The sequence below is a fragment of the Ursus americanus genome, chromosome 1 (genome assembly GCF_024610735.1).
Source record: "Ursus americanus isolate L20-20 chromosome 1, mUrsAme1.1.p, whole genome shotgun sequence".
Taxonomy (NCBI): Eukaryota; Metazoa; Chordata; class Mammalia; order Carnivora; family Ursidae; genus Ursus; species Ursus americanus.
The window spans coordinates 47,314,755-47,342,533 of NC_142127.1; the positions used below are offsets into that span (position 1 = coordinate 47,314,755).

Sequence of the window (27,779 nt, forward strand, 5' to 3'; positions counted from 1 at the left end):
AGAGCAGAGGCTTCCTACAGATGCGGGGCTGGCTGGCTCCACAGTTCCTGCTTTCTCCCAGCAGGCGACATCCACACTGCTCTGCCTGGATCCCTTGTACACTTTCCGAGTCAACTAGACCCACAGAAAGTGAATCAGATCAATTATGTTTTATGTGTGCATCAATGCTTCGCTTGATTAGCACCCGGGCTCCTAATAGTGTCCAATCGTTCGCTGGGTCTACGTTCCAAACTGTGGTCTCAATACACCAAATGTGAGTATTGGGCCCTTGAGGTAGGTCAGCATGAAAATAGCATAATTACAAACAGACTATTATCTGACTCATGATTATACCCTGTGAGATGAAAGTATCATGAATCTACTGATGAATATGTGGTAATTATGCTCAGAGACAAACAGAAATGATCTTCTTTATCAGAGAGGAAAAATAGTACTTCATTTAGCATCATTCACTTAGCAAATAGAACACTGTGAGAACATTAACCGTGAGCAGACTTTGGATGTCACCAGCTAGATCCTGGTACCCTGATACTGCAGCCCTTAAGCTAATTGCTGAAGATAAGTTTTTCCTAGGATTTCTGGTTGTGACCCGAAGAATTACAGAGCCTATTTTTACTACCAGCAACTGGGGGGTGCTCTAGGAGAGCAGGGGTTATAACTGAATCATCAATTTTTTCTGAGTTGGCCATTTCATAGACTAATAGAGCTGGAAGGTATCTTAGAAACCATTTTTGTCAATCCTTCCTTTTATCGTTGAGGAACCCAAGGCCCAGAGAAATGGCATGGTGTGACCCAGGGCATATAGTGCTTGGTAAGTATCTAGAAGAGCCAGTTTCAGAGAAAAAGATCTCCTGGCTGGGAATCCAGCACTCTTTCCACAGCAGCTCATGTACAGGGTTTGGGTAAGGCTAAGTGAGTATATTCTCTGCTCTGTTTTTCTAAAAAAGTGATGATCACCAAAGAAGATGGTACCCCACCAGCCTATCCCAGAGTCCATGGTCTCTCTTGCTTCATTCCCCCTTCTGATTACCCCCCTTTCTTCATCCCTTTCTTCTCCTACCAATCTTCCTCCTTCTTATGTTCCATAAATGAGTGAAACCATATTGATAATTGTCTTTCTCTGCTTGACTTATAGGCTGGTGATGGGTAGTAAGGAGGGCACGTATTGCATGGTGCACTGGGTGTTATACGCAACCAATGAATCATGGAACTTTACATCAAAAACTAGGGATGTACTGTATGGTGACTAACATAATATAATAAAAAAATATTATTATTAAAAAAAAAGATGGTATCCCAGATTTATTTTAAAAGCAAACATCTAGGGCATAGTTGGGTCTTTACAGAATTCAACCCTATCCACCACACCTTCTACTTCTCATCCCTGCTCAGTGAGATGCATTTCCAGAGCCTTTCCCTACTAGAATATCGTCATAATGAGAGCAGGGAGGGGCTTTGGTTTTCTTGTTCCTCCTTCTATCCTCAATCCCAGCAACAATATCTGACAAACAATAAGTGATTCATAAATATTTGCTGAATTATGAGTACATTTTTATGTTTAATGTCTGTCTTCTTCATAGACGAGAAGCTCTATTAGAGAAGGCGGCATGACTGAATGCAATCCCAAGTCCTGGCACAGTGTCTATGCGAGACAAACAACAAATAGCTGTTGAGTAAGTAAAAGAACATTTCTATGATATTAGGATATTGTACTACCATATATTAAGGAATATAAATTAATTATTTAAAAGACTGTCATCATAAAGGGTTTCACACAACCAGAAATTCAATTTACCGGAGTTGTAGAGTCAGGTTTCCAATTGCCTACCTCTCTGAAAGTACCATGATTTCCTCACTTACCACAAGGGGGCAGTATGGCAGTTAAAGCGGTGGCTGAGGCCCCCCCTACACAACTGACTTGATTTTGTTTGTGGACTGTCCAGGTCTTTCTAATATGACTCATGCCCATGGGGACATTTTTCTGGTCAGGACCTCTTCCAGAGACGCCACAAAAGAAAGAGAAGGAAGGGAAACTAACACTCAGGACTCTTACTAAGCTATGACAGTGCGGTGTCCTGACAAATCCTCTAGCCTAGCTTCGGAAAAGCTGGGTTCTGCTCCTGGCCCTACCACCTAATGCCCGTTTCACCATGAACAGATTAATAAAGTTATCCAGATTCTAGGCTTGCCTCCTTGTTGATCTCATGGGATTTGTGTGTGGGGGGTAAATTTCAACTAAAAAAATTTGGCAGCATTTTGATAACTAATTTTGCAACAAGAGTTTTATTAGAACCTGGCTCTCCAGTCACACTGGGTTTGAATCCCAGATCCATTATTTGCTATTCTAAGTCCTGTATACCTTGGTTCACTTTTTTGTAAAAACAGGAACAAGAAGAATACCTCCCTCAGGTGGTTACTAGGAAAATTTAGTGAACTATTATATATAAAGTGCTTAGATAGTATCAATTAATGCTTATAGTTATTATTTTTCATTGTAGCAATGAAGTCAGATGGAGACTATCAAAACTCCTAGCAAGTGAAAAATTGAAATAAGCTTATTCTTTACCCATGCCTTTATTCTACCTCTCTCTTCCTTTTCCTGTTTCCTTTCCCACCTTGCCATTTCAATGGTGCAATCAGCAGAGCAGACAATTCTACAACGTGCACTCACACCAGCTTTTATAAGCAAACTTTGCACCTCAGCTGTCTCAGCAAGATCAAACGGCCCTAAAATCCTTCTGTTTTATTCAACAAACCTGCTTTGCATTCTGATTTTGTTTGCATATAGGGAAATTGCCCTCTCCTGACACTAAATTTGCAGCCATACTGCAGTTTTTTACAGACGCGATGCCTGGATGAGTATCCTGCCAGCCTAAATGAGAGCGCTCAGCTTCCTCTTCTTACCTTCTGTGTAATGGAGACTCGGAGCACTTTGAATCCTTTAGAGATGAGGAAAAGAAAGCTAAATCCATTAAAATACAGAGCCAACCCTTCAAAATGACAATATCCACTGATAGGAAAACAAAAAATATCAGAATAAAGCTAATCCAGCTGTTTGCTTACCCCAAGAATCTGGCTGAATAAAAAGGCATAGAGCGGTGTGACCGACCCATTGACAGCGGCACCCACGGCCCCTATCAGCATGTAGGGCCACTCTGGAGCATTGAATTTCAGAATCCTCCGAACCGGGGCAGGTTCAATTTCTTCTTCCACAGGAATGTCCTTGTCCTTGAGGGGAGAGTTACATTAGTCATCCTGAGGTACTTGAAGACATTTTTGCATATGTTCTTTCATTATACAGAAGTCCCTCTGGCGTTCACAGATTTAAAAAGTCATGGTTTGATTGGTTATGAGTGACCTCAGAGTTCTATGAGATGCAGTGATTTTTTTTTCTTTATGTTATGTTAGTCACCATTCAGTACTTCATTAGTTTTTCATGTAGTGTTCCATGCTTCATTGTCTGCATATAACACCCAGTGCTCCATACAATATGTGCCTTCCTTAATACCCCTCACCGGGCTAGCCTATCCCCCCACACGCTCCCCTCTAAAACTCTCAGTTTGTTTCCCAGAGTCCATAGTCTCTCATGGTTCTTCTCCCCGTCTGATTTCCTCCAAGTGATTCATTGTTTTGTAAGAAATGGTTTTCAATTGCTTGAGACCATGCCGTGACTTGGAAGAGACATGCTAGGTGGATACTCATCTGAAAACAAGCTTGTGGTTTTCATTTCACGATTAGTTATGTGTTAACTCTAGGGGAGCAATTATTATGTTGGATCTTTGAAAAAAGTAAGCCATCTAATTTGAAAAAGCTTTTGGCCTATGGTGGTATTTATATATTTGAGGACTCATAAAAATGTCAAGGTATATCCTTCGTAGATGGCAAAGTTCTACAATCTAGTAACTGACTGAAGCGCTAAGGCAGGGCTGCGTATCTGAAACACGGCAAAGTGATTATTAAAATGTGTTAAACGGTGTCAACAGTTGTCATTTACATGCTTTCTATAAGATTTTCCTTAATTAGTGCCCAGAAGTAAATGGTAATCCATTCGGGATTTCTACGCTCTACATATTCTTTGCAAGGCGTGAAAACTATTTTAATATTTCCCTATTCTGATCTCTTTCGTTGTCATTGAAGTGTCAGAGCTAGCAAATTTTTATCCTCTTGAAAGCAAATATTGTACTCAGAATCCCGTCATTTTTACTATCATTTTCCCTTCCTATAGATATTACTCAGTGCTTGATCTATAGGACTAATCGTTCAATCATTTGTTAAATGTATTACTCACTTCATTTAAGAAAGAATTTTAGGTGGCTTATATAGATTTGCATTAAATTTTTTTTACTTTTTCTATTAAAATGTACTAAAAATATTATAACAAATTGACTATAAAACTATTAATTAGTGCTCTCTTTCATTTATACATAGTAATTTACCCTTTAGGTAGTTGAATGTCGGGAACAGACAACAGCAAGGAAATTCAAATACATTCCTTTTGCTTCCAAAGTCAAAGGCCACATTACCAATTTAATTTAAATAAAACCTTGTGTCATGTCATTATCATTGCAAGCCAACTAGGGTGGAGGAAGGCAGCTTGGCTGGTGATGGATCTCTTATTGCCTCCATTTCAAATTCTCTCTTGGCCTGTGCTCAACATTTGCACTTGTCACTATACATTCATGCAGCAAATCCTTCTGTTCAATACTTTCATCTCTGACAACTTACTAACTCTAGGAAATCAATTCCAGGGAAGAAGAGGGGTGCCTAGGAAAGCACGAGTAGAACAAGCATAGAAAGAACAGAGTTCTTGGATGAGCCCAATGTAGCCACCCATGGAATACATCACCAAGCAATTTAGGTCTCTGGGGCTCAGTTCCTCGTCCTCAAAATGAGACGGTTGAACTAAGTTGTTTTGGGAAGACAACTTTCTATGGGTGTCTTGTGTTTCTGCACATCTTATGCAGAGGCATTGACTACCTCTATTCAGACTATTTTTCAAGGAGGTTTGCATAGCAAATAGCCTTGGAGGACAAAGATGGTATCTCCATCCCAAGAAAAGAGCAGATGTGTTTACTGCCCATTATAAAAGAATCAAGCTCCTCGGGCTCAGGATTTCTCTCCTGTAACACACCGCTTCATTTGCTGGTATCATCTGGCCCTCTTTAAATCTGGGGGTTGGGCTGGGGAACTGTGCAAATGACATACTCTGGTTACTACTCTTGCCGTGTGTAATAAAGTTTTTTGTCTCTGGCTCAGAGCTCTTGTACGTTCTGCCAGCATCCATGAAATTGTGTCAGGCTAACTTGGAAGCTTGCAATAGAGCAAAATTTAGACCCTTTCCAGTTCTAGACAGTGGTTGATGTCCAGATGAGGATGCTTGCCAGACTTATGGTGGATCGATGATTAAAAATACAGATTCCTGGGTCCCAATCACCAGAAATTCAAATTTAGTAAGCCTGAGTATGAATCTGTGTTTTAAAAATACTCCTCAGGTATTCTAATAATAAAGCCCAGTCTGCAAGATTCCCAGCACTACGTAATCTCCAAGGCTCCTTCCGGAGCTGAATGCCTAGGATTCCATGATTCTAGGTTTAGAAAGTGTCAGCTATGCTGTACCATCCAGTTACATCAAACTCCAGCATTTCCCAGAACCACTGCCCTACACAACAGCCCACTCACAGCCTAACATGACAAAATTTCCTTGGCTTTCTGATTCTTGAAGGTATCCCTAACCCTTAGCAACAATACCTGAGACATTTAAAAATAATATGAAGTGACTTTTTTCCAGTAGTTATCATTCCAAGATAAACTAACAAAAGGCAAAATTTAATTGATTTAAATAATTTTCTTTTGTCCCCTTTCACTAGAAGTTTGACTTTAAGGGAAACTGTCCCCTGACCCACCCCCATCAAGCCTGAATGATGCAAAAACTAGAAAATCTGTCTCTGAGTAACTGACTTCTGATTGACTTATATGATATAGCTAAAAAAAAAAAAATAGTAGGAGAATTTAAAAAAATAAAAAATAAAAATAAAAAAAAGAATAGTAGAAGAATGGAAGAACACAAAATATAAAGCCATTATGATATAAAGCCATTATGTATTGTATAGAAGATTTTTTCCTTTGATTTTTGCATACCTAAAGACAAATTTAGTCATCTAAAAAAAAAGCTAAAGACGATTTACTCGTCTTCCCTTTATTTGTGGCAAACCAGTAACTCACAGAGAGAGGTGAAATTATAAAAGTTGTTATGTTCCCTTTATTGTAGCAAGGTAAATAATATATAGTCACTAACTTTAAGAGTGTGTCATTTAGTAAGGGAATAAGACAACATGACCCCAAATGAGGCTCAGTCAGAAACCTGTCATGAAAGGTTCAAATGAAGAGTAGTGGGGGACTGAAAGCAAGACTCTCAGGCTGAAGAATGAAGTGCAGACATTAGGAAAGGCTTTGAGGAGGGGGACGATGGACACCGGCTGTGAAGTTAAGATGCCCGCGACAGCTTTGAGGACCTACATCCATAGGAAGAAATATTGCTGTTATCTGTTGATTTTTCTCTTATTTCTTTCATTTTTGTGTAGTTTTGAATTATATTAACATTAATAGTGTTAATTTTAGGTGTATCCTAAAATAATTATGGTAAAACTATGTGAGGTAACAACTCTCCATAAAACCTAATGAGCCTCCCTATCAAAAACTGTGATAACTTGTATAAGGGCTAACGTTCTCAAATACCTTCGTCAAATAAACACTTTTGCCAAGGTTGTTATAATTTTAGAAGGAGATTTAAAAATTTGAGGAAAATTGTTTTCAAGTATTCTTAAAAACTTTAAAAATTATACATACATGATCAAATAATCTAAACGCGTGTAATTTGCCTGTGTCTGTTTCAATGGTTCATCTAGAAACTATTGATTAACCATATAGTCCAGTTTTAGTTACTAATGTTCTTAAAGTAATTAATTACTCTGCATTTCTTTTAACATATTGGATAGCATTTAGAGTTTTCATCAGGTCCTCATGGGTTCTCCCATTTAATCTGACTTAGTGAGCATCACTGGATAGATGCCTTGAAAACTCATATGCTCAGATTTAGAGGTCATGCAATAGCCCCCCAGGAAAGACTGCCTCCAAACCCCAAGAGCCACTGGTGCCTGACCTTTCTGTCTTCTTCATAAGTAGATTTATGATCTACGACAGCTAACGAAGGTTCATGTACCAGGTAAGAAAGCTGAGACTTGGAACGTTCTCGGATTGAAGCTCTGCAAATAAACAGAAACATGAGTCGGTAGATTACGGGCAGGTTGGAACAGGACTTACTGGTGTTCAAGCTTACATCACCTGCATCAAATAAACAGAATGGTTGATCGGTCACGTCGCAACCAGGTAAGGGAGCTTCCTGTTTAGGTTTCACAGAGCTATCCCCACGGCATCGTTATTCAAAGTGGATCTTCCAAGCCCCAAGCTGGACTCTGATTCAGAGTGCGCTCAAGCAGGGAGGGAGCGAAAGAGAGGAAAGCTGTGCCACCAGTCTACCAACAGAAGGTCCAAGGTTCAAATCCATTCCAAATCCACATGGTCTGCTAATTGCTGCCATGGCGATGGCCCAGCACCTCTACCTTCCTTTTGTTGTAGGTTATAGTTTTGTTACTCTTCTCTCTCTAGTTACACCTGATATTTTACTTTAGTGTAAGGTCACCTGGATGCAAATGAGCTAGTAGGAGGAAAATAAGGCCCCAAGTGAGATTGTCTTTCTTTAAAAAAAAAAAAAGATTTTATTTATTTATTTGACAGAGAGAGAGAGAGAGAGGGAGAGAGCACATAAGCAGAGAGAGTGGCAGAGGGAGATGGAAGAGAAGCAGGCTCCCCACTGAGCAAGGAGCCTGATGAGGGACTCGATCCCCGGACCCTGGGATCATGACCTGAGCCGAAGGCAGATGCTTAACTGACTGAGCCATCCAGGTACCCCACAAGTGAGATTTTCTTTAGGCTATGTACTACCCCTAGAAATGCATTTAATTAACAAATATCTTATTGAAATAAAATTTATTTGATGTGTTTATTCATTTAACAGAAGCTTATTGGGCATCTGTGACATGCAGATCAATGCCAGGTGCTGTGGGGATTACAGAGACTGGTCAGTCACAGACTTCACCCTCAAAGAGTTTAAAATCTTACAGAACAGCAAAACATGGACCCAACCCTAATCTTATAAGGAAGACTGTGCTAAGTGCTGTAAAGCAGGTTTGAATAGAAAGTATGAAAATTTAAAGAAAAAAGAAATATAAGGCAGGTGTTCCTATGAAAAGCATCATGAAAGAGGTGGCTACGGTAGGACTTGGCTATTCATAGGAAGAGCATTTCTTTCTTTTTTTTTTTTTTAAGATTTTATTTATTTATGTGACAGAGAGACAGCCAGCGAGAGAGGGAACATAGCAGGGGAGTGGGAGAGGAAGAAACAGGCTCCCAGCGGAGAAGCCCGATGTGGGACTCGATCCCGGAACGCCGGGATCACGCCCTGAGCCGAAGGCAGATGCTTAACGACTGCGCTACCCAGGCGCCCCAGGAAGAGCATTTCTGATGGAGAGGACAATATAAACCGAAGCATGGAAACAGGAGAGAACAGGTTCCTTATTACATATATGTAGTACAGCACAGATATAAAAAGAGATTGGTTTGGGTGGTTTTGTCTTTTTCCCGAGATTTCTGAGAAGGAGACCCCTACTCTCCTCTAGGTTAAACTTGAAAGTAGGCAGCACTAGGAGTTGCTGGCAATTATGTTGAGACCCTCAAGGAAAGAAGCCTTCTGAAAAATGAAGCAAAAAGAAGGGGGGGAAAAAAGCAGAGCTGAGAAAGGAAGAGAAACTGCATGCATCTTGGCCACCTGATTAAAGCCCCAGCTTGGCCTGAAGCTAAGGCATCCTTGAACTCCTTAGGTAAACTGATTCTCTCCCTTTAAAAGTTAAAGTCAATTGAGTTAAGTTTCCAGTCATTTGCACCCACGTCTTAAGTGATAGAGGCAATGCTGAAGACGAGAGGAGACGTTACATTATCAAAGCACCTAATCTGAAGAAAGAAGGTGTAAAGAGAGAGACGTAGAGCCGAGGGTCTAGATGGAATCATCCACAAGTCCCTCTCCGTCATTTGCATCCAGGTGAAGTTAGACGAAGACAAACGTCAGGTGGCGCTTGCCTGTTATACATGCTCGTCTGGCCTTCCTGAGAAGGCGCTGACACACCACCTTCGTGCCTCGGCTTTGTTCCCCGTCCTGTTAGTGCCACCGCCACCCTCTTAGTCACCCAGGTTCAACAGGTCATGTACCTCGAGTCCTTCCTCTTCCTTGCTCTCGCACAGTCACGCTCTTGCCAAATGTCGTGATGATAAGGCCTGAAACCACTCTTCACCCGCCTCCCCGCTATCAAACTGCCGTCTGGGACACCCCAACTTCCTCAAGCCTGGCCCAAGACTCTCCAGCAACAGAATCGCTTTTTGGGTTAGTTAACCAAGGTCAAGAAGTCTTCTTCAGAATGCACGAGGAACAGGCGTGTGTCAACTGGATAGAACAGAGTGTGTGGTAGGGCTGAGACGTAAGGTCATGGGCCTAGAGAGAGCTCAGAGCATTGGAAGCCATGGTAGAGTATGTGGAGAAGCAGATATGGTTGACTTCCTCCCAGTTTTGAGCATGGCAGAACATATGTCCTTGTCCTTTCCGATTTCTACTACCTGAATCTTATATTTCTTAAGTCTCTCTCTCTCTATTTCACAGACCATCCCACCTGTCTAGCATAGGCTGTCCCACTGAACCCTGGGCCCACTCGCCAGCTCCCTCTGGTCCACCATAAGCTCTAGAGTTAGAATTCTATCACAGGCCTTTTTAGAAACCATCCACATGGGGCACCTGGGTGGCCCAGTCAGTGAAGTGTCTGCCTTCAGCTCAGGTCATGATCCCAAAGTCCTGGGCATTGGGCTCCCTGCTCGCTGCTCAGCAGAGAGCCTACTTCTTCCTCTCCCTCTGCTGTTCCCCCTGCTTGTACTCTCTCTGTGTCAAATAAATAAATAAAATCTTTTTAAAAAAGGAAAGAAGCTGACAACATACGCCAGTCCCTTTCTCAGAAGCTGCATACCACTTCTCTCTGCAAATAAAAACAGCAATTCGGGGACTAAATAACTCTCCCACTTTCTCTCTCTCTCTCTCAACATTATTATTCAGGAAATTAGTTACTGTTATCCATTAAATTGTTCTTGAACCTAAAATATATTACTAAAGAGAGACTGAGCTGTCAGAAAGACCAGAGCCAAGGAAATAAGATACAAATTAACATTTAGTTTAGTCATCTTTGAACAAAAAAAATCTGTCAGCATACACAATGAGATATTTTTAACAGACCTTCTTACTCAAACTTATAAATCTTTCTCTGCAGGAGGTTAATAGCTACTTTCTGGGTGTAGATTGTATTTCTAGATTTCTCATCCTAGTCACCAAAATGTAGAATTTGTGAGAATTAATAGCCAAATAGGAAATGTTTATATTAAAAATGGTTATTTTGTCCTAATAATAAACTGTAGGTAAACTACTTAGAACAATAGAATTGTGTTCATCAGAAAAGTTAAGAAAATACTTATTTTTTTGCCGACATGACAATGAAATATATCACTTCCTCTTTGCAACCTTTAGCCCAGTGATCAAAAGAGGTGCCTAACCATTTCCTGTGTTTAAGAAGGTAGTCAGTATCTTCAGGTTGTGATTCTAATGACCTTTATAATTTTTTTCTTTCAATCAGAGAAGCATGGTTAAACGTAATACCTAATATCTATAAAAATCACCTAATAATTTTGGCAATTTTTGTAGCTTTTACTTTACAGAGTAGCTTGAAGCTATTGCCTTATTTTACAAATTCAATAAATTTGATAAAACGCATTTCTTAAAATTTCTACGGATAGACTTATTCTCAAAAGGAAAAATAACAGCCCTAAGCATAAGCTCAGTGAACCATTCTTTTTTTTTTTTTTTTGAGTATAGTTGATATACAATGTTACATTCGTTTCAGGTGTGCGAAATAGTGATTCAACAACTCTATCCATTATTCTTTGAATATTAAAAATCTGTGTTGGAATTACTTGGAGTTGTTACTTAAATGTTTTATTTTAAGCCTCTTTAAACCAGTTTTCAACAAGCAATGTACTACCTTGAAAAGGCAAGTCTTATAACTGAGACTTTGCCCTGAGTGCAGCCTTGAATTAAATACCCTAGAGACAGTAAAGTCAACAGTTAAGGAAATCTGCTGTCTCCCATTGTTTACGAACAGCCTCCTAATTTAGGGGGAAAAAAGTAATATTTTCATGAAGAGAGACAGATACTTTTGGGCAGAATTCTTAATGCGCAGAGTTTTAACATTAAAGGAACTATTTTACTGAAACTCTTAAGTCAAGATGAAAGACTAAAACTTACAGTCTGGCTGATAGTATATTCCAAAAATATGTTTGAAAGTCAATACCCCATATTCATCCACCAAATAAATAAATAAATAAATAGCTGGGGTTTAAGGAAATTCTTCTCAAATGCTAAAAAATACATATTTTATTTCATTTAGTTAAGGAATGATGTGAATTCAGATGGGTCACTTTGGAAGCAGAAATATTTGTAATTCCATTGCAGCTCAGTAGGTGAAAAAATGGACCTAAAGCCATGAACTTCACCTCCATGTAAAACAATGCTTTGTACCATGGTTAGATCTCAGGGACAAGACCAAACAGATTTTTAAAATACCCGTTCTAAGATCGATTAACAAGATTTTAATTATAAAGCATCTCTTTTTTTTTTTTTAAGATTTTATTTATTTATTCGATAGAGATAGAGACAGCCAGCGAGAGAGGGAACACAGTCAGGGGGAGCGGGAGAGGAAGAAGCAGGCTCCCAGCAGAGGAGCCTGACGTGGGGCTCGATCCCACAACGCGGGATCACGCCCTGAGCCGAAGGCAGACGCTCAACTGCTGTGCCACCCAGGCGCCCCTAATTATAAAGCATCTCTATCATGACCCTACCCATAATAAGATAAGAAGCCAAAGTTAAACAAAAAATCTCCATGAACTAGCAACAGAAATGTCAATATAGCAACCAAGGATTCATCTGCATGTTCATATTACATGAAACGTGGGGTGATGCTCAAGGCTCTCCTGGTTGTACCTGAGATACTGCCCGAGGATCACAGGTGCAGACAGCTCCTAAGAATACTGTAAAACCTTAAAATCTGCCCCATGGCTTCCACTTACCTTAAACTAGCCTGGTAGCCTCCTCTGCAAAAGGTCTGTTTGCTGTCAAGTGAGGTCCCATCAGTTTCATCTTGTCCTATTCAACACAACATAAACGATTCCTTAGTGTGCACAATAAGGAGAAACATCTCAAAAGAAAACTTCTTACGTCTATCATTATTACGTCTGATGCTAAAACATTCTATTAACTTTCTTGTGACAAATGAAACTTAGCACTTATCCAGCACATTCTAACAAAAAAATGTCAAAACACTCAGCAGGGAGAGCCTGGCTGGATCAGTCCAAACAGCATGCAACTCTGGGACATGGGGTCGTGAGTTCCAGCCCCACATTGGGCGTAGAGATTACTTAAATAAATAAACACATAAATACATAAATGTAAAAAGTAGCAGGATTAAATCTTTTGAACTGTGTGATACCCCATGTGTTACCTCCAACGAATAGATATCTGATAGCATGAATCATAAAAAAAAAAAAAAAACTGAAGGGAAACCCACTAGAGGTCATTTCTATGGTAGATTCCCCAAATAAAAAAAAAAAAAAAAGAAAGTCTTTTCAGGAGAAATCGCCTGTGTTAAATATACACAGTAGTTTTACCCGGTGGAGCTCGCAAACCGGTATGTGGTATGGTAGAGTGGTTGGTTAGTGTAAGTTGGGGTAAGTTATCAAATCTGAAAATTCAGAATTAAAAAAAAAAAGGATGCACTGGGGCCTGATGTGTCTGTCTGCTTTAATGAAAATAAGCGTTGCAGTGTTTAGTCATTGATTAATTTACTCAACAGTAAGAATAGAAGTCCTACTGTGTGCAGGACACTCTAGGACAGCTCTCCTATTTGCAAAGCGGGGAGGTGGGAACGAGCGGGATGGAATTAAAATCGTCTTCCCCACAAAACCTGGGTTTCAGCTCTCCGACTCGACCAAGTAACCGAACCCCCTGAGCGCTTGTTCTTTCTCTTATCATCTGTATAATGCCTCCAAGCGCTTTGGGGAGAACAAACAAGACAGTGTATATTAAAATGGACAGGAATCCATGAAACTATGAGAGCTAACAAACATAATGCTTTATAGAATGTACGAGTGCAACGGGAAAGACACTTGCCCTTTATGCCTTCGACGTTAGCAGCCTGATCGCCTTGACTCTGCAAAGTCACTAGAGTGAAGTAAACTCCTTTCCTCTCCAACAGTTCCTCATGGGTGCCTCTTTCCACTGCTGTGCCATGTTCAAAACCGATAATGACATCTGCAGCTCTGACTGTGGACAGGCGATGAGCAACCGAAATGATCGTATGTCCCTTCTGAATCTGCAAGAATGGACAGTGCACCATTAACCAAACAGTAAGACAGAGCTGACATTGACATCCAGATGGTCTCAGAACCCACAAGAGAGTCAGAGCCTGGGTCCTTGGGAAAATCCTCAAATAGGCGCTCTGCAGGTATTAGAAAAGGCCAACGTACTTTATCAAGGCCGTGAACATCCCACACGTTGGTCTAATTGCTGCTCTTAATGAACAGCTAAAATCAAAATGGAAATTTTTGAAATCACATTTTATAAGTTAGATTTAATAAAATTTAAAATTTTGCATTTGTAGCTTTTGGAAGGAAGCCATACTGACTTCTATTCAACTGTGAGGAACATTCTAGTCAGTCAGTATTTTCTAAATAGTCGGACTGGAGACACTGACCCATGTAGTCCTTCTCTTTCCCTCCCCCTCTCCATCCCGTCCTTCCCCCCATGCCTCCTCTCTCAGCAAGCTGCACTTCCTACAGCACATTTCCACATGGTCTTGTAAAATGAACTCAGACTTTCAACAAACCTTACTCAGTGCCTCTTGCACCATGGCTTCACTCTCATTGTCCAGTGCCGAGGTGGCCATGTCCAAAAGCAGGATCTTGGGGTTTCGGACAAGCGCTCTGGCAATGGCTACTCTTTGTTTCTGGCCACCACTCATCTGGCCTCCTCCTTCTCCAACAAGAGTGTCAAATTGCTAGGAAGAAGGTGACACCGGTAATGAAGACGAATAATTTGATGGCTCCTGGAAGTGATCATTACAAGATCCTCTCTGGCATCCTTCTCAAGCATGAATTTTCACAGGCCCAAATTTCACTGAAAGAAATACCCTTTCCTGAAACAGATTATTGCCAGATCGATATTTGTGTGTAAGATAAAGAAACTGATTTATTCTTGGGGCACCTGGGTGGCTCAGTTGGTTAAGCGTCTGCCTTCAGCTCAGGTCATGATCCCAGGGTCCTGGGATCGAGCCCCACATCAGGCTCCCGGATCAGTGGGGATCCTGCTTCTCCCTCTCTCTCTGCTGCTCCCCCTGCTTGTGCTCTCTCTCTCTTTGCCAAATAAACAAATAAAATCTTTAGAAAAAAAAAAGAAATTGATTTATTCTTTCATTCCCAGGTTCACTGGGTTGTATAAATGTTTCTCTTTAGCTCAACTTCAAAATCAAATGTTTTCACCAAAGTAGGGGCACCTGGGTGGCTCAGTTGGTTAAGCATCTGACTCTTGATCTCAGCTCAGGTCTTGATCTCAGGGTCCTGAGTTCAAACTCTGTGTTGGGTACCACACTGGGTGTGGAGCCTACTTAAAAAAAAAAATGTTTCCACCAAAATAAAAGTTGATCAGGTTCCTGAAAACCCATTTTAAAGCATCTATCAAATTCTTCCCTCTTTCCTCTAGCTAAGCAACACAGGAAAACACAATATTAAGCTGTCTCTATACTGCAAATGAAAGATCAAACTAGCTGTACAACCATTACCATTGACAGCAAAAAGTTCCTGAGTATCTTTCATGTCTAGCGTTATATTGGAACCTCACAATGATGTCAGGCTCTTGTCTTGTTTATTCTTAGCCAACATGAGTTGAGCACTTACCATGTATAAAGCATAAAGTTGAGCTCTTTACACATATCGCCTCATTCGTTCTCGCAGATGCTCAACGAGGCAGGTACTGCTGTTCTCCTCAATCAATGGGTAAGGAAATGCTGGGGTGTAAGGGCCTAAAGTAACTTGCCCAAGTTTATAAAGTTTGCAAAGGAGAAGCTGGGATTTGCACGGAGGCAGTCTGCTTCCAAAGCCTTATTCTCTTTACCACTGGACTATAGCATACTCACAGCTGCAATCCTATTCACACAGGTAATCTAGAAACCTGAACAGGAAATGATCTCGAGCACAGACTCTGGAGCCAGGCCACCTGGGTGTGAAGGTTCACTCTCCTGCCTTGAGCAAGTTATTTGACCTACTGGAAACTTGGTTCTCTCTTTACAGATGGAAATAATAACAGTAGCTGTCAACAGATGGTCGTGAGGGTTAAGTGAGATGTAAAGTGCTTAGAACAGTGTCTGGTCAGTAGGAGGCACTATATAAATGTTAACTGGTAGTAATAGCTCTTCTTCGACTTAGCAGACCATTGGCTACAAAAAACCTATAAGTATGATAATACAGAGTTGGTTTTGTCATCACTGCTGTTTAAAATGAAGATAAATGAGGAATTTTTGAATATGCGAGATACAGTATGGAGGCCACAGTATTAGCTGCCTAAGCACAGAAAATGAAAGAACAATGACATTGGTAGGCATCACTGAGCATTGTGTAAGTCATTGCCACATAACAAATTTATCAACTGCTTGGACAAATGCTTAACAGATGGAGTAAGGGGACTGTGCCTCTGTCAAAGAGAGCTTTTAGAAGAAAGTTCCTGTTTGGTAGATTTTTAATATATCAACATTATGCTTTCAGGCAAAGGGGAAAACTCGTGGTACCTTTTCAGGAACAAAACCGAACATGGTATTAAGAATTCAATGATTTGGGATTCAAATGGAAAGAAATGTATAGTTTTTTGTAACTTTTTCTTTTTCCTTTTACAACTTCTGGGTTCCCTCCCTGGAATAGAGGCTAGGGGTACCTGTGGCAGGTCCATGATGAAATTGTAGGCATTGGCTGCCTTGGCAGCTCGAACTATATCTTCCATCGTTGCATCCTCTCTGCCATAGCGAATGTTCTCTGCAATGGTGGTGGAGAACAGAACGGGCTCTTGCTCCACTATCCCAATCTGAGCTCGAAGCCACTGAATGTTAAGAGAGCGAATGTCGTGGCCATCCAAAGTCACCTAGAGAACATAAGCACAACGTCACATCTCTGAACCAAAATGTTATGTTGTACTTGACCTATGGGGAGAAATAATAGAGACCCGCAAGATTATAACAGAAAAATTCCTCTTACAATGAGGTTATTTATATAGGAGTGAAAATATAGAGTTGAAATCAAGTCTAGCTATAGAACAATTCATTGTAAAAACACATTTAATGTAACACGATTCGCCCGGGAATGGAAAAATTTTAATTTTTCAATAGAGTCAAGTCAGTTATTCACCATACTTTGTATATTTTTATTACCTTTTGACTTGTGACCTAAAATGGGCTTCAAAAGCTACAAAGAAAATAAGAAATGGTCCCTATCTTGTAGGCATGCTTTACAGTAAATCTTACTTTCTGGCCAGATTCATCAAATAGCACTTTGCTGTTCAAAAGTAATTGAAACTGTAGGTGGGATAAGCAAAAATCATTATTAGCAAAAAAGTAAAAATCTTACATCAAGAGACCATGATTTCTATGTATTCAGAGTATAGTTGGTATGTAGCAAAGAATGCCTGTAGGATGCACTGTTCACATCAAAGAAAAATTCCATTATGTTTGTCATGTCAGTGTAACAATGCACCCATGACAGGGAACGCCTTGCGCTGAAGCCACTTGATACGTACTCAGATGATTCTATCTCAAGGCATCAAGGAAATGTTGACAAGAATGACTTTGAGAGTGTGGAAAGAGCAGAGCCTTTGGCATCTAACAGACCTGGGTTCAAATCGGGTCAAGTCTCAATCTCTCTGACTCTGCTTCCTTATTTATAAAATGAGTATATACACGTTGGGGCTCATTTTGAAAATAAGTAATCATTTCCATAGAGTGCTTGACAAATGTGATAGACAAATGTGATAAACAAATTGCAATTACAGATATTTATTTTCTTAGTTTAGGTCTATGTTTGTAGGCAAATAAACACAAGGAGAAAAGAGACGAAGTAGTTGTGAAGTTATATGATTTTTCTTTAAAACCTAAATTTTCAAAGCAGTCATCAATCAATCTGTTCATTCCAGCCATGCAAACTTTCCTACTAATTAGCATTTGGAAAACTTGAAGAGACAATAATGAGTTTGTTACAATACAAAGAAGGAAACGGAAATGTGAGTTCACTGAAGAGGTAACAATAGCATTTTGAGTGTGTGTGCACATTTAGTTACATCACTGAGCGAACGGGCTGGTCATTCATTGAACACAACCACTGTGTAGGGAATCAGTCCAGTCAATTCAGTCAAACACCCAGTAAGTAAGCTCTGCATGTCAGGACGGTCTCAGTGTATGCTAGGCGTTTGTGTTTGACCAGCGTATCTCCATTTGCACTCTCCCATCCCCATGTATTGAGAGGTTTCTGGAAGACACACACCATGCCTTCACTGGGGTCATAGAAACGCTGGATAAGCTGCAGGGCTGTGCTCTTCCCAGATCCACTGGCTCCTACCACAGCAGTCATTTCCCCTGATTTAATGACCATGCTGAGGTTATTTAAAATCTGTAGAGAAAAGAAAAGAACAATGTTCAGATTGTCAGCAATTAGATTGTAAGTTAGGATGCTTTGTGAGGATACTCTATACGGGTTTACTTATGCCGCCTATCAATATCCATCAATAATCAGAAAATTAGTCAACAGTGCCTACGATGACGTTTTAGCATTTAGCACATTACTCGTTAACAAACTGATAGTGGCACCCAAGAAAGAAAATGATGTGTGGTAACACTGTTGAAGTAAATAAACCATGCCAACTTATAAACGTATGTTCCAGAATCCACATTTAAAACACTTCTGATAGGGACGCCAGGGTGGCTCAGTCGGTTAAGCATCTGCCTTCAGCTCAGGTCATGAGCCCAGGGTCCTGGGATCAAGTCCCACATCGGGCTCCCTGCTCAGCAGGGAGCCTGCTTCTCCCTCTGCCTGCAGCTCCCCTGCTTGTGCTCTCTCTCTCTTTCTCTGACAAATAAATAAATAAAATCTTTAAAAAAACAAATAAAACACGTCGGATATACTAGGATGCCTCAAGGAGGCTATCCCAATTAGTTAAGGAAAGAAAGCCATTAAGTTTGAAATATAATACTAATTTACTGATCATGGATTAATAATAATTTACAAATTTTAAGATGTCATACATTTGTATTGTGTGTGAACATATCATCTGAAAAACTTTCCCTAACAAATGTTTGTGGTGTGTTTGTTAAGTTTAAAGCCCTGTTAAAGGTAGAGGCTAACTGCTGCTAAGTCTAGAAAGGGAAGAACAGGAATCTAATTCATAAGCATCTGTTGGATATTTTCACCAATTCAGTGGTGATTTTTATACTTATCATGTCAAGGTGGTGTAGGGTCCTTTAGGTGACAAAATCTCACATATCTTTCATTTCACACTGGAGAGTCAGGCTTGCAAACAGACTTTCACTTACTGGACTGTAATCTCCCCGAGGGCGGGCAGGCGTTGTATGTGCTTTTTCTCATTACAGCCCAGTACAGTGCGGCACCCAGCAGGGCTAAGGACATACAGGTGTAAGGATGAAGATTTTATGAAAACAAACTACTGGTGTTGGGAATAGAGGATAAAACAGAAATGAAATAAATGTGTTTTAATTCAACTGGGATTTATGAAACAGCTGTTACAAGCTTGTTCTGAACAGATATTCTAAAGCAAGTTTTTAGCCATCCATTAAAAAATCTTTTCTGAGTACGACCTTGTGGTTTATCTTTCACAAGGTACTTTGACATACGTTGTGACATTTAATGTTTCCATACATAGGTGATATGTAACTAATAGAAAATATGCTCCAGCAATTTAATCAGAATATATAGGTACCTATGTTTTATATACATATATATGTGTGTGTGTGTGCTTAATGTATGTGTGTTTGTGTGCGTGTGTATGTATGTGCTTACCTACATTTTAGGTATGTAGTATCAGAAATAAGTTGCATGGGATTTAGTTCCCATCATAGAAATATTATTAAGAAAGGGTGGCTAGAGGTATTCTGTTAAAAATTAGGAAAAAGTCTCATTTCAAAGTCAACCTATTCAAGGGAGTAGATCCTAATTTTCCTATAGAGTAAATTGCCTTTAAAAACACCTGCTCTGTAGGTGCAGGAAAACTAAATTTCCTTCCTCACGTGCCCTGGGCGATCACCCAGCACAAGACACGTGAGCATGAGGTCACGAGATTACCTTTCTTCCAAAGACGGATCTTGTGACCCTCGTGACCTTACAGATAGGAAGTGAAAAACTACAAAGGCAACAGTTTTCTTTGCCAGACGTACTCTCCCCACTCAGTGTTCCACCGTTTGCACCTGTACTTCTGGATTGTTCTGATGGCCTTGCAATTTATTTAGCTTATGCTTACAATGACAGGCCCTGCCACTCATTTCAGCAGAGGATCATACTTAGCCTGACCTAACCTGAATGGGCTGCCAGACTGTGTCCCCACCAGAGGGATTTGCACGCTGTCGTTACTGCAAAGGAATGTGACGTGTTGCCTTAGAAATGACATGATGCCTAAAGGCACTTCCAGAGAAACGTGCTTCTGTTCCTTCTTCCTGGAAACTGTCATGCTTCAGAAAAACAAGTAACTCGTGGCCCTGGATATGAATCATCAAAGAAGAAAAATGCCGTCATTCCTGGGGAAAAGATGAACACTTACCTTCACGTCTGGTCTGGAAGGATAGTGGAAGGTCACATTATGGAATTCGATTTCACCTTTAATTCGATCCAACTTGTAACCATCCTCTGACATGCAGTCAATGATGGGTTTCTGGAGTAGAATATAAAAGGAATATAGCAACAATGAATATATATGCATTTATTGTCCATCTTGGTTTGAATTTACTCATAAAACAGAAAAATAGCCAGGTAAAACACTGCACCAAAGTTGCTTCCATATTAAATATTTACTAATAATAGTAATAATACTAACATTTACTGAGATATTAATATGAGATGTTATATTAGTAGGTATGAATAGTATTAGTATATACTGATATATACTATATATAAGACCAGATCCATAAATGTGCTTACTTCTTTATTGCATGTTTTCCAGTATGATAGGAGAGCAAGGGCCTTATTCTTCTTCTATTTCACTCTCTCAGTCCCAACTTAGTATGGGTCTGGCTCATGACAGTCCATATTAAGTATTGCTAAATTAAGGGTATTGCGATAAGCCCTCATTTTCCTTAACATTGAGGGTAAATTCCTCAGAACTTCATTTTTCTCCCCACCCCCAACCTGCTCCTGGCCTTTAATTTGGCTTTCACATACCCGGTCTATTGTCTGAAAAATGCTGGTGGCCGCTGCACGCCCAGTTGCAAAGGCTTCCAGACAAGAAGATGCATTGCCAAGATTTAAAGCTCCTAATAGAATACTGAGGAAAATCTGAAATGAAAAGAGATAAACATAGTTTTCATGTGCTTTTGTCAATTGGTAAATAGTGCCATCATTTGGGCTACCCATGTGAGCTCAGATATTTCTCAGAAATATTCTTCCATGGGAGTTTGAAAGCTAAATCGCTCTTTAGAAACACCTGGAATAGTTTTTGTTCTGCAAAGTATTTCCAATTTTTCTATTGTTATGGTTTTAAAGACTACATTACATTTAACTGAACATCCATGTGTAAAACACTACACTATAGGAGTGTAGAACCCTATTCTACAAAGAAGAACATATCTTGAAACGAGTAAGAGGTCTAAGCAAGGCAGCATATAGACACAAAGTGAGTTAGAATGGTGATACGATAATTGCGTTTGTAATATAAACAGGCTTATATGGTTTCTGGTTAAAGCAATAAAGACAGCATGATCAGCTTGATTGTCCTAGAGATAAGTACATGCAACGTAGGTTTGCTACTACTGCTATATTACTGCTACTAGTAGACTATTACTAGGATAACTACTGCTACTACTGCTACTACTACTTTTACTAATGTCTATCTGTAAGTGCTTTAAGCTGTATTACTTCATTTAATCCATACAACAGAAGAGAAAACCAAGGAGAATGAAGGTTCCCTAACTTATCCTACATTACAACATGTATTAAGTGGTAGAGCAGTATTTGAACCCAGGATCCCAACTGGCGTTCCGTCTCGCAAACAGGCCCATCTGCTGCTGGTGGCATGCAGTGGGTATGGCCAGGTTCCTGGGCTATGCTGAGGAAGCTGTCCTTTAACTCACCAACCCAGTCATTGCCTTAAGTTAGGGGAAGGCAACTTGATCACGAGCAGATGTCCCTACCAATAGCACTCCGTGTTTATCAGTGCTGTTTATAAAGGAAGAAGCAATGAGACAATTGGTCCCATGCCTCTAGGAGGAGCATAAGACTCCTTTTGACCAAATGGGTGCCGGTCACATGATCCTCATGGAGGATGTTTCATTGGCCACCATCCGTCAGACACAGGAGTTACTTGCTGAGCTGAAGACTGACTGCTGCCTGAAATGCGTCTTCCTCAGGCAGTCAAATGAACCTAGTCTGGGATGGCTTCCCCGCTTTCTTTTAGTCTTCTGTCTGGACCATGAGACTCCTCAGAGCCTCCCAGCTACCTGCATTCCTCTCTTAACCTCCATTCCACATATCATGATGATGTGCACCAGCCCCCTCGTGCCTTCTCCCTGAATTCCCTACTCCATGTGTGGGACCAACATTCTGTTTTCATCTTTCTCGTTCCTTTTTCTTAATTACAGCAGATAGTTCCTCCCATGGACACATTACTTCATTTTTCAAGCCCCAATTTCTTTATCTGTCACACAAGCGTACTAATAGCATATACCTCATGGGACTTTTATGAGCATTAAGAGAAATAATTAGTTTAAAGGTGATTAATCCAGTGTTAGCCACATAAATAATAGTGGTGTTGAAAGAAGCAAGATTCCACACTTAGGAAGTGATACAGTGAATAGACAGAACAGTACTTCTCTAAATTGGGTTAAGACCAACTTTATCAGAGGTCTTCCCAACTGAGCAAAGGAAGCCTTCCACATGTCCTAGATCAGAGGTCAGCAAACATTTTCTATAATATGCCAGATAGTATATATTTTAGGCTTTTTAGGCCTTATGGGCTCCAAAGCAATTACACAACCCTGCAATGTACTATAAAAGCAGCCACAGACTATAGTGAACAAATAGTTGTGGTTGTGTTCTAATAAAACTTTATTTACAAAAACAGGCATCAGGCTGGATTTGGCTGGTGGGCCATAGTTTGCTGACCCTTGCTCTAGATTGTAGATTGAATCACCAGGGGCCTATGCTGAGGTTTGTAGTCAAACCTTGCTCAGCCTGGCTTTGCAAATGTCTCCCTCAGGGTACTTAGGGAAAGAGTGAGTGGGACAGGACAGAGACATGTACCTAATATCATCACAATGGCTAGCGCCCATCCCAACAGACCAGCATTGCCCAACCCAAACATTGTACTCTAGCCCCATGGAGTGTGGGAAGAGGAAAGGCAAGGGAGACCACTGGGGAACAATCTATCTATGGGTGTGCTGTGCTGGGGAAAGGGGATTGGTGGCTCCTTGGAAGGCAGATCCAGAGGCAGGAAAATGGTGATTAATGAGTCAGGCCCTGGAGGCACAGACATGTGAGTTTATATCCCACTCCATGCCCCTCAAAACATATTTTTCAACCTCATGGCTCCATTTCATGTTTAAGTGGCAGTACAATGACATCAGTACAGAATGAAGTTTTGATATGACATATGGTATTTATATGAAATATGTCACTTAGTGTTCGATACCTTATACTCCTAATAGATCACAGAGTTTGTTTTTGTCTGTGTACGAGAGATACCAATCACAGTCATTTATGTGAACCACTTACCATGTATGCTCAATTACCATGTAGCCAATAATGATTTTGTTCATCAAAAATATATTCACTTAACCTAATTGTTAATTACTTTAGTGGATTAATAACACTCAACTCAGCTCATGTATACTCAGACTTCGTAGATTGTAACTCAGAAGAATGAACAAAAATGTGTCTGCACACATGAGTGAAAGAGAGATGGAGGGATGCAGGAAGGGAGGGGGAGAGAGAGAGACAGACAGAGAGAAAAAGAGAGAGAGCTATCAGTGATTATACTGTTAATGGAGGTCTCTCATTTTTTCAAAGGGATATTTCTTAAGGTGTAAGCAGAGGCTTGCAGGAAGGCATTTAGGAGGCAGAGGTAAGGTTAATAATCGATTATTAAAATGTTAGAAACACATAGTATGTCACATCTGCACATAGTAAGTACTGTCTCAGCCAAATTACTTACTGAAGGTATAGACAAGAGTGGACACTTGAAGCTGAGGACTGTCAACTTAGTTAAACAAGGAGGACATCAGGCTGAGGTGGATTTAATGCCTTAGTAGCCTGCATGAGCAAACCAAACCCTAAGCGCAAATGTCTCAAGGTTAAGACATCAAAAACCTAAGGGCAACCAATGACAAATGATCAATTACACTTCCCCAGGCAAGGCAGCTGCTTAAGCCAGAGCCAATTAAGTAATTTTTTTTGCTTTGCTTCTGCCTTTTCTCTATAAAATTCTCTCCTCTGCTCCCGTGGGTAGAGAGTGGCTTCTCATCACTTCTGGCTTGGTGCTGCCTGATTGGAATTATATTTGCTTAAATAATCTCTTAAAAATTGTGGTATGCCTCAATTTACCTTTTAACAGAACCATAAAATTGGATTCCTGCTAGAGAGAGTAACCAAGGGGTTTTTAAATTCAGTGTTTTCAACTGGAATTGTGTATTATTTAATTTTCAATTTAGCAATTCATTTTTCCCTCTGAACTGTTATTTGGGCATACCTCTGTCCTCTCTTTGCAGGCCTGGAATGCAAGGAAGGATGTCTTTTCTCAACACATGTTTTTCTGCAGAACGATCAGATATAAGCATCTGGGACTGAAGTCAATTGGTAAATGTCGAAAGTTCTTAAGAGTCATTAGACCAACAAAGATGAGGGACTTCATAGTCAGGTTTCCGACCTGCGGTACTTTCACTGGTTTTTCATATGTGCAAAGCTATATTAGAGCTGTTAAGAAAGTGCTCAAATTACAATAACAGCAACATTTGCCATCTATACTATCCCTTTAAGGTTCAAAAGACACTTTAACATGTCTTACCATATTTAATGTTTTAGAACAAAGTTCAAATGATGCCAGTTGTTTATCTTGCAAAGAAGAACTGAATTTTATTTTATTTTAAAAGTTTTATTTATTTGTCAGAGAGAGAGAGGGAGAAAGTGAGCACACAAGCAGGGAGAACAGCAGGCAGAGGCAGAAACAAGCTCCTCACTGAGCAAGGAGCCTGGTGTGGAACTTGATCCCAGGACCCTGAGCTGAAGACAGAGGCTTAACCAACTGAGCCACCCAGGCATCCCAGACGAACTGAATTTTAAAAAGTTGTTCTTTGTGTATCATCAAGCTGTTAATGAAATGAAGTTAGTAGCTTAGATTGACTATGGTTTGACCTCTGATAATCATTTCTATTTGTAAATAAAATTCCATTCAACTTTCCCTAGAAATGTGTTAATATTAAAGCAGCAGACCTCACATTATAAGCTATCAGCTAGCAAATTTCTAGTATATAAGATTTCGGCATTTTTCATTGTTTAATTGGTACCTGTCTCACCTAGAATCTTGAGCCAAAATATTTTATTTAAGAATCTTATATGAAACTGCTTCTCATCTCCATGCTTTTAAAATTAATATACTTAATTATGGGACGCCTGGGTGGCTCTGTCAGTTAAGCATCCAACTCCTGATTTCAGCTCAGGTCATGATCTCAGGGCTGTGAGATGGAGCCCTGCATCAGGCTCTGCTCTCAGCATGGGGTCTGCTTGAGATTCTCAATCTCTCCCTCTCCCTTTACCCCTCCCACCACTTATTCGTGCATGCTCTCTCTTTCTCTCTCTCTCAAATAAATAAATAAATAAATAAATAAATAAATAAATAAATAAAATCTTAAAAAAGATGAATGTACTTAATTAATTACTAGGCCAAATGAAACATGTATTTCATGTTTTACCTCCATGGCCTCCTGTGTGAGAACAGGAAGGGGTGGGAACCAATGTAAACAAACCCACGTGTTCAGTTTCATTCAAGGGCTCTGAAGGGAAAGTTCAAGCCATACAGGAGAATAAAAGATTGAATGAGCATGGGAGGCCTTACTGGGGAGGTGCCGTTCAGCTGAGCATCAGAACAATGACAAGAGTCCAGATGTAAGCTAAGGAGGAAAGACGTTGGGTTCGTGAGCAGGAGGAAGAGTTTTCTCTGACCCTAGCCACACCCGGTTACCCTGCCATTCACTGCTAACATTCCCTGTCTTCTACAGCACGTGTTTTCATCTGTCATTAGGTATTGATGCGGTTGTTTAATTATTGCCTCTCTTCCCCACTGATCTATAAATCACATCAGGAAAAGATCACATTTCTTTGGCTCACTCTTGAATCCTCTGTGCTTTGTACGGGTCTGGCACATAGCAGACGCTCAACAATACTTGAAAGAACAATGGAAAAAATGCTGAAAATGAAAGTGGCCACGGCATTCGTGCTTGCATGGCTATAGCACAAGTGAACAATAAAATATGGTCAGTCGTATTACCTGTTCCGTTGAGGATATTATTGGCTTGGTATTTTAGTAACTCATTATGTTTTACAAATATGTCCATTAGCACATATCTTGTACTATTATTAAGCTTAACTACATGAGCTGTTAATTTTTAGCTGAGAGATCACTGACTTCCCATTTTCATGGCATATTATCTTTTGGACTCAGTCAGAAAATCATTGTTTGACAGCTATAAAATCTTCAGTTAAGTGAAGATCATTAAATCGCTGGTCTCATCAATTCAAATGCTCAGTGTTCCTTTACTATAAAATGTGTAGGTATTGCTTGTTTCTGCAGATGGACTCCATCATATCACTGACGCTCTCCTCCCTCAGACACTAAAGGAATAAACAAAATGCCTTGACTGTAGGCTTTTCCCAGATTCCAGCAGGAAATGTTATATCTAGGTCATTAAGACCAAAGTACCTGGACAAGGGTTCCCGCCGTGTATTCTCCATCTTCTAGGACAAGTTTGGAGCCATACCAGAAGGCCAAGGCATAACAGAAGAAGATGAGACACCACATGAATCCAGTAAAGAATCCCATCACGATCCCTTTTCTAATTCCCCAACGCTGGGCAAACACAAGGTTTTTCTCGTACCTGTGAAGAGAGAGCATTTGTGTCTACGTCAGCCGCAGCAGCTCCAGTTAGAATGTTTAAATCAGCCGCAATGCAGTGCTTTTACTCAATGGTCATAAAATCACCCCAGACACACAGCAGCTTTCGGGAAAGAAAATGACAAACTTCCGTGTAGTTATTTAGCTTGTTTCAATCTGGCAACGAAATGTGTTGAAGGAACGATGCCTAATCAAACCTCATGGCTGATCACTTCTCGGATAAGAACAGTGTGAGAAAAGTGAGAACTTTACCCCAACAGAAAAGAATTTTCAACACAAACGTTTGGACACGAGGGATCCAGTACTACGTGTGCTTGAATCGTTTTTAGCAATCACATGGCATGCTTTCTATCCGAAAATGATGCAACAGTTTTCCCCCACGTTTGAAACCGGTGTTTGCACCAACTCGTCCCCACACACCCACCCCTCTGCCCCATGACCAAGAATGCTATGTTGTAACATAACCTGTCAGGTTCACAGCCATGGGACATGGATAACTATGTAGAAATTCAATCCAAGCACTAGGCTGCAGTGATTCCATGACCTCGCCATTAATAACTGGCATTGTCTTAAAGCTCAGACATTCTGTAACTGCCTTCCTTCGTTCCAAAAAATAAATTCATGAAGAACTTTTAATATTTGGCAGGACAAAGTGAAGGGCTATTTTTTGTTTGTTACCATTTTCAAAACATTTACAAAGCTACTATGGACTCTGGGAAACAAACTGAGGGCTTTGGGGGGGGGATTGGGATAGGCCGGTGATGGGTATTAAGGAGGGCACGTACTGCATGGTGCACTGGGTGTTATATGCAAATAATGAATCATGGAACACTACATCAAAAACTAAGGATGTACTGTATGGTGACTAACATAACATAAGAAAAATTATTATTAAAAAAAAGCTGCTATTAGTAACAATAATGAATATCTCTTATGGTGGGAATAGAATGCCACTGAAATTTTTTTGTGAGAAACTAGGTAAGTTCACTCTATAAACCAAAAGAAGCAAAACAAAAAAAAAAAAAAAAAAGGAAAAGAGAATAATTAGAGATTGTAAATTCTATTCTCTTTTTTATTTGGTAACAATTGAGAATGACATAAGAGTTGAATTAAATTGGTGGCTATTTTATAAAATCATACCTGGCACATGGTAAGCACTTCATAA

The 27,779-nt window shown here is 40.1% G+C and overlaps 1 protein-coding gene across 1 annotated transcript in view; it reads right to left on the reverse strand.

Annotated features, from left to right (window-relative positions):
* Window positions 1–27,779, reverse strand: part of ABCB11 (ATP binding cassette subfamily B member 11) — a 77,901-nt gene that overhangs the window by 22,686 nt on the left and 27,436 nt on the right. Inside the window, exons 10-19 of the mRNA XM_087861239.1 lie at window positions 26,423–26,597; window positions 20,677–20,790; window positions 20,060–20,170; window positions 17,776–17,901; window positions 16,181–16,384; window positions 14,085–14,255; window positions 13,370–13,571; window positions 12,271–12,346; window positions 7,160–7,262; window positions 3,064–3,228 (exon numbers count right to left, since the gene is read on the reverse strand). Of these exons, the coding sequence (XP_087717365.1) occupies window positions 3,064–3,228; window positions 7,160–7,262; window positions 12,271–12,346; window positions 13,370–13,571; window positions 14,085–14,255; window positions 16,181–16,384; window positions 17,776–17,901; window positions 20,060–20,170; window positions 20,677–20,790; window positions 26,423–26,597 (1,447 nt within the window). The remainder of the gene's footprint in view (window positions 1–3,063; window positions 3,229–7,159; window positions 7,263–12,270; window positions 12,347–13,369; window positions 13,572–14,084; window positions 14,256–16,180; window positions 16,385–17,775; window positions 17,902–20,059; window positions 20,171–20,676; window positions 20,791–26,422; window positions 26,598–27,779) is intronic.